Source organism: Macrobrachium rosenbergii, chromosome 6 (genome assembly GCF_040412425.1).
Source record: "Macrobrachium rosenbergii isolate ZJJX-2024 chromosome 6, ASM4041242v1, whole genome shotgun sequence".
NCBI classification, from domain to species: Eukaryota; Metazoa; Arthropoda; class Malacostraca; order Decapoda; family Palaemonidae; genus Macrobrachium; species Macrobrachium rosenbergii.
Genome location: NC_089746.1, coordinates 54373673 through 54381757, shown reverse-complemented (window position 1 = coordinate 54381757; position 8085 = coordinate 54373673). Strand labels below are relative to the sequence as shown.

Genomic DNA, 8085 nt, shown 5'->3' with positions numbered 1-8085 from the left:
AATACTGAAATCATGCATTATTGGAGGTAAGTCCAATACGAATGCAAATTATACCGTATAAATCAATATACCGTCAACGCTGTACAAGAACCCATTACAACCTCTCCGAGCTGCTTTGCAGTGTGGTATTGCACGAAGATTCTTTACGTTTTCTTGATAAAAAGACAACCTTTGCTTTAACACTTAAGAACTGCTAAACAATTACGGCAACTTATTGAGATAAAATATTACCTCCTTTTGTTCCCTCTACAAATGTTTCGAATTATTTGGAAGTAAAGACCAGGGTAAAATTTTCAAAAGAAACAATTAAAGGCAAACTATCCCGTTGACGTAGTGTGCTTTATTTCAAGAAAAGGGTCCTTAGGATTCTGACAAAATAGAACCACAAACTGAAGTTTGATCTGCCATCTACATCTGCTAGATTGTGACGCTGCAGCTAATTACAAAGCCAGAAAATCAGAACATCACTACGAGTGCATTAGCATCTATCGTTGCTTGGCATCACTTTAACTCATATTGCTTCATTTTTTGCACATTACATAAATTACTTCCTGCAAAGTCCCTTGCATTTCGCTCAGGGATTTTTCAAAGCGTCAAAGCTTTCATGTCACTGAGAACAGAAAATTAATTAGGGTGATTTTCGGCGCAGGAGAAGGGTGATGCCCTTGAGGGAGTGCTTGACGTTTCTCCAGGGGTACCAAGCGACTCCGCCGTACTCGGTGCCTCCGGAAGAGCGGTACTTGCCCGTAGGAAGGACGTGGTAGCAGTTATTGTACCACCAACCGCCTCCTCCGCCGAACAGTAGTGCACAGTTTCCATCTGGAAGTCGTGCACGGAAAATAGAGTTAACAAAGAAGTTTGATGCCGCGTAACACGGCCAAGGAGTGGACTGGCCTCATGCTATCAGTCTCTATATTTAAAATTATTCTCGAGATGAAAGTTCGTAGGACTTAATACTGCATTGAGACAACGCTTTAATTCAGCAGAATCAGCAGTGACATTAAGTGATATTAATAATAACTATATGTATCTTGTGACTGGGAGGAAAACACCAAAAGGTGGGGTGTAGGGAAAACTACTACTACTACTACTAGTACTACTACCAATAATAATAATAATAATAATAATAATAATAATAATAACTATATGCCATGTGGCTAAGGGGAAAGCACCAAAGGTAGGATGTAAGGAAAAACTACTACTACTACTACTACTACTAATAATAATAATAATAATAATAATAATAATAATAATAATAATAATAAGAGAATGCAATAATATGAATAACAACAAGAATGATAGAAGTATCTATAAAGCATGAGACTTCACACATTTGTTCAGGAAAAAGTTTTGTCCACCTGGCTACAAAGTATGTGATTGAACATCTTTTTATACTATACCAAAGGTTTTCACGTATCATGTAGAGGCGTCAGTTTACCAAAAAATATTGAGATTACAAATGATTAAAGACAAAGTCATTAAAAAAAAAAGACGCACATATCTGAACAACAGTACTCAGAAAATTAATGAATCCGGGGGCTTGAATGAAAACCTTTTCAACTGTATTAGAGTCATCGGATCCATCTAAGATAGTGACCCCCAAGGGTTTTAACCCGTTATGTATCCACCTTTGCGGCGTGCTTAGTACAAGCCCGTTTGGGGATTACCGTAAAAACATATACAAAAGACTGTAAATATCATAAAGATAATGACCCCCTTGAAATATCAGTACTAGATAACGACCCCCGGAAACCCTTGGGGGTCACTATCTAGGAAAGAGCCGAGTCATCATACGGTAATGAAGGGCCTTACCTGCATTGGTGTCATCGTCTTTGTCGTAGGTGGAGAACTTCATTCCATCGTGAATGTTGAAGCCGTCGCCAGCTGCGCTATCGGCCTCAAATTCCCCAACGGTGAGCTGGTAGTTTTCATCGGCGCCAGCAACCCTGATGACGGAACATTAGTTGAATAGTTTGCGTTTGATGTATTGAACCTAAGTTTTTAAATCTTATTCGTTTTATTATTTTTCTGTTTTTAGTGTTTGCGATGTATATATAAGACTGGGTTCTCAGTGTAAAGATGTTTTATCACACCGTCTCAAACTGTTTCAGCCTTGAAAATGCGACTAGAAAATAGTCGAGAAAGGTCGTCTAATTAACTTTTAAAGAATAAGATGCCTGTCCCTTCGCCTGATCTTTGTGGATGTATGTAGGTAGGTAGGTAGGTAGGAAGGTAGGTAGGTAGGTAGGTAGGTAGGTAGGTAGGTAGGTAGGTAGGTAATGAATATATATATATATATATATATATATATATATATATATATATATATATATATATATGTATGTATGTATGTATGTATGTATGTATGTATGTATGTATGTATGTATGTATGTATGTATGTATGTATGTATGTATGTATATGATAGAAATATTAACACAGTTGCGTGTGGAACAGAAATAAATTTCTGACTCACATCAGGATCGAACCCAGGTCTTGGACACTTCCGTAATTGATATGAAACAATAAAGCTTAAATTCATAAATGTAGAGAAGAGGACCCCCTAAAACTCAGCATGAAAATATGTTAGCTACATTACCTGAAGTGGTTGTATTGGACCCATGTCTTTTGTCCATCCCAATCCTCCATGACTACTCGTAACTGATGAGGCCTCCATGTTGTCAGTTTATGCAAGAAATCGTTACCTGAAAAAGAAAGTTATTTATCTTCTATTAGATTCTTCATGAAAGTCAAAACAAAACAAGATAAAACACCAAAAAAATTGCTACATGTGAGAACTTAGATAAGACGTCAAACCAGTCAGGCATCAGACAGTGTTCAACTTGAGACCTTCTTTGAACACAAGAAATGGAAACTATGTTATATAAGAATATATGTTGAAGATGGAAGCTCCCAAAACAATCATGCAACAGTATGCACCGTAGACTCTATCTTTATATGGTATCGTTTAATGATCCAGTGGATAAAAGGAGCCTTCTACAAATATTTAAGAACTCTATGACTGGTTGTAAATGAAGTGTGAAGAGTTATGGCTACGAATTAGTAAAGTTTTGAAAGAACATATATGATTAGCAATGATAAAATACGCATACATACCTACCTACCTACCTACTTACATACATACATCATAAATACATGCATACAACAACATACATACATACATACATACATACACACACAATATATATATATATATATATATATATATATATATATATATATATATATATTTTATATATATATATATATATATATATATTATTGTTTTATATGTTATATATATATATATATATATATATATATATATATATATATATATATATATATATATATATATATATATATATAAAACACTCTTACCAATCCAGTATTCTCCACTGGGGTCACCAAAGCCTTCTTGATACTCTTTATAAGTCCTGTTGAAGGCTTCTCTTCCATTAATTCTGGATAACATCACCGTCCAACCCACGGCTCCTCGTTCGATTTCGCATCGTACCTGTTAATTGAGAATACCATGAGACATGTAGGCTACGTGACAAACGATATTCTATAAATTTGGGGTTCCCGGAAGTGACAGAAGCTCATGGATTCTTACATACAGTACTGACAGTTCAATTACTCATGATCTTTGTACAATTTTTTTTTTTTTTTTTGTTAATTTGGCAAAAGCTAGATGTTGAAATATGTTATTGATATACCCTGATGTATGAGAATTCAGGAAACGGAAATATTGTGAAAAATAAGCAGTATTATTCGCAGCATTCACCTTTACCTTTTCGCTAAATTTTAAACTTTTTGATGCGGGAATAAACTTGCCCTGATTAAGTTTAGTGATTTATGTTATATCCAAGTAAATTAAGCATTTCACAATAACCTACGTACCAACTACATCACCAATCCTTCAAAAAAGAATAGAAATCTTATTACTACCAAATTCAACAAACATGTCACTTCCTTTCCAAACTCAATGCACCAGCTTACTTCTGTTGGCCTGTATTTTGGCGGCTTGACGATGAACACCCCGACAGAGGCGTCGTTGGTTTTGCCCGGCACGCCGTCGTGTTGTTCCTGGGCTATTTCCTGACAGGAGGGCTTGTACATCTGGCCTAGGAGGAGTTCCATGTCCTCCTGCAGGTCGGCAACCTCGCGCTGCGTCCTCCTCGATACGCGGAGAACATCTCTCAGGGACTGTTCTAGATCGTTGTGATTCTTGTCCAGTTTGGCCAATATCCGCTGTAGGCTGTTCTCAATCTGGAAAGGGTTTATTTTGAGGTCTGGAGTTGTTTTGACTTTCTCTCTCTCTCTCTCTCTCTCTCTCTCTCTCTCTCTCTCTCTCTCTCTCTCTCTCTCTCTCTCTCTCTAAGAAGAGGTTTTCAAACAATCGTGCATTGCTGCTGATGCTAAATCTTGGCGTATATATGTGTTAAACTATTTTCGTAATCAAAATGAAATAATGGCTCACCAAATTTAATGCTCTTTTCTGAAACGTTACCACGGTTGTTAAAATGATGACATCTTCCGTTTTTAGAAAAAGAGGCTTTAATTAAAATTTTTACATCTTTCTCCAGCAATCTATTAGGATAAGTTCCTAAACTTTAAGCTTGAGTGGGAGTATAAAAAAAAGCCAATTGCCAGAGTCATTAGATAAGAAGCAAATGGCTGGGAGAAAGAAAATAAAGTACAATAGAAAACGAGAAAAAACCATCAGATATCTTTCTGTTCACTGAGTCCTTTTAACCTTAAATCAACATAGAGAGATATATTTGTGCGTTGATCCACAAATACAGCTTGCAGAATAGGTAGTACCCTAAGACTAACTTCAAAATATTACGTAAGAGGGATATGACCTAGCTAAGTTATATATAATCCGTTTAACAGGAAAAAAAATTAATAATCAATGATCACTAAACTTTGTCGAAAAAGTGAACACGTTTTTAAAGATTTAATTACTAACACGGGAAAACTGACATCAGAATAGGAAGTCTTGTTCTGTTTACTATGATAATTCATTTCGTAACATCATTCAGTTTTCAATCTGAATTTTATTCCTTAAAATTCCTTTGACGTGAAAAATTTGCTTTATTATAGAGAATCAAGCTATTTTTGTATAATCATCTGAGGCCTTTGCGTTGCAAGGCGTCGTAGGCCATGGAGATAATGATGACGATGCGCGTTAAAAGTGCTTTTAAAACTTATCTCTTATATCTCTCTAGGCACTAAAGCTTACTTTCGACGCGGTAGGATACCTACCAAAGACAAGCCTCAGTCAGTTTCCATGTGCATTTACTTCCTCTTAACCTCTCTCTCACTAAAGATGTCGATGTTCATCTGAGAATTTGAGTGATAAAACTCTTCAAAACACACGAAAAATCAAAATGACTTCCACCACTATTCCCGCTATTACAGAGACAACAATCCGAAGAAGAAGAGTATCGGTGAATTTATTAATACAAATCTTTAAAATGTCAACTAAAAAAAATCATTTATTTCAAAACTCACTGCAGCGTCCTTGGCTTCTGGGCCCGCCAAGGGGATGGTGGATGCTCTTGTGATTTTCGCTCCACTGCTGGCACCACACAACACACACATAACTGCCAGAACTGCTGCCACCACTGCCTTCATTTTAATGTCTGCCAGGTCTGTGGAAATGGGAAAGGTTACCTGATTAAAACTGACAGAGTGTAGAAGCACAATGGCCTACGACGCCTTGCAACGCAAAGGCCTCAGACGATTAAACAAAATTAGCTTGATTCTCTATAATAAAGCAAATTTTTTTCCGTCAAAGGAATTTTGAAGAATAAAGTTCAGATTGAAAGTTGAATGATATTACGAAATGAATGGCATGATAAAAATATCCAGAAACATCATGTTTTTCCTGAATATATATGAAAACGACACTGAAAATAGTGACAGTAATTAGTGTCTAAGTTTTAAAATGACACGTTCCAAAGACAAAACCGGTTTGGAAAAAGACGATGCAAAACTCTCTGAACAAAAAAATAAGGCATTTTATATAAAGAGAAAATTTGCAAGAAGAAAAAAGTAATCTTACAGGATGTAAAAAAAAAAAAAGCATTATACCCCATACCTTTTAAATTTCCATTTCTGCATTACTTTGTTAATTATTGCTGTATTTGAATGACTTTTTTAGGACTAAAAGACATTAATCAATTTATACCATATTATTGTCAATTTCCAAGACAGGCAATTTTAACTCCTTTTATTTTCATCACTTCCCTTTGTTGCAAAATAATATGTGAAATACATTACTCATTTGAGAGAGAGAGAGAGAGAGAGAGAGAGTTGATGAATTATTCAATTGATGAATTATTAAATTTTATCGCACAACTTCTTACTGATACCTGTTATTTCTTTACCCACTCCTCTCTCTCTCTCTCTCTCTCTCTCTCTCTCTCTCTCTCTCTCTCTCTCTCTCTCTCATGGTTACAAAAGTGTGTTACTCTTATTTTATAAAAACGTCTTCGAGAGATACTTGTAAATTCGAAGACGTTTTTATAATAATATATATATATATGTATATGTATATATATATATATATATATATATATATATATATATATATATATATATATATATATATATATATATATAATGTAGGTGAGCGTGTCATGTGATAATATCGACATACATAATAAAAGAACGAACTTACATGACCTGAATATTAAAGAGAGGGAGACTAATGATTTATTGATGAGAGTAGACTGGGGTTGGAACGACTGAGGACACTGATGCAGAGAAATTTATATAATATATATATATATATATATATATATATATATATATATATATATATATATATATATATATATATATATATATATATATATATATATATATATATATATATATATATATATATAGTGTGTGTGTGTAGGTGTGTGTGTGTGTGTGTGTGTGTGCTTTTGGGGCAAAGTTTTTCCTGTATGCAAATTTCGTTGAATTCTATGACTTTTTGATTATTGATCAAATTCATATTAGTTTGACAATATTTTCTGAATCTTCTTCGTTCTTCCAAATTCAGCTGATGGACAAAATAACGAAGATTAACTCTTTGTTCCATTTACTAAGAGCTGTGTTGTTGTGTTCTTAGTAAATGGAATAGAGCTAATCTTTTTTTTTTTTTTTGTCCATCAACTTAATTTGGAAGAACGGAGATTCAGAAAATATTGTCAAACTAATAGAAGTTGATCAACAGTCAAAGTATTCGAATTCAATATATATGAAATTTGCATATACATATATGTATATATATGTATATATATATATATATATATATATATATATAATTATATATATATATATATATATATATATATATATATATATATATATATATATATATATATATATATATATATATATAATACTACTAAACATCGCGACAATTTTGCCCAGACAAGAACAAATGCAAGGTTAGTATTCCATAACAATTTTCGCTCGAACATAAAAAACAAATAATTGTAAATAAAGAGTTCTCGCATCTTACCTTAAATCGAAAGCAAAAAATTATATATAAATATAGCCACTTTCACGCTCGTAAGTAGCTTAAAATCCCCCACAAGGAGCAGGCGACTGAGCCCTCCTCTACAGAACAGAAGTGGAAGAAGAGGAAGGGAAGGAGATCGGACCGCCAGCCAGCAGGGTCTGACACCGAGTGGGAATGACCAATTCGAGGACCCTACGAGGTGTTACGCCAAAAACACACTTGTATCATAATCAGTCCTTGTTTTGGGAGGCCCTAAGTGCAAGGCGAAGGAGGTCGTTGCCACGCCACCCTTGCCCTCGAACAAAGGAGTCCTTTCTGGGGCCCGAAGCAGGAATTAAAGCACTTGGCCATACAAACAGCCCTCTCTCAGTTCGTTCTCGGTTTATTCTTGGACGAGAAAATAAACACGAGTCGCGTTCGTCGATGTTCCGTGAGGATACATTTTGGCTCTTATATAATTCCGACTCGTATTTCAGAATGTCTGCGTCACGCACAAAATCATTAATATTTGATATGTTTGTGCGCTAGAGTGGCTTGATGCAGTTTTTCTTTTTTGTAA

General features: G+C 34.8%; 1 protein-coding gene across 1 annotated transcript; it reads right to left on the bottom strand.

Annotated features, from left to right (window-relative positions):
- Window positions 1–320: 320 nt before the first annotated feature.
- LOC136839577 (ficolin-1-like) lies at window positions 321–7850 on the bottom strand. Its single transcript, XM_067105838.1, has 7 exons — window positions 7527–7850; window positions 5519–5658; window positions 4001–4270; window positions 3380–3515; window positions 2598–2703; window positions 1813–1946; window positions 321–819 (listed from the first exon to the last, which is right to left on the bottom strand). Exons 2-7 carry the CDS (start codon window positions 5639–5641, stop codon window positions 629–631), a joined length of 960 nt encoding a protein of 319 aa, XP_066961939.1. The 5' UTR covers window positions 5642–5658; window positions 7527–7850; the 3' UTR covers window positions 321–628.
- Between the last annotated feature and the right edge of the window lie 235 nt (window positions 7851–8085).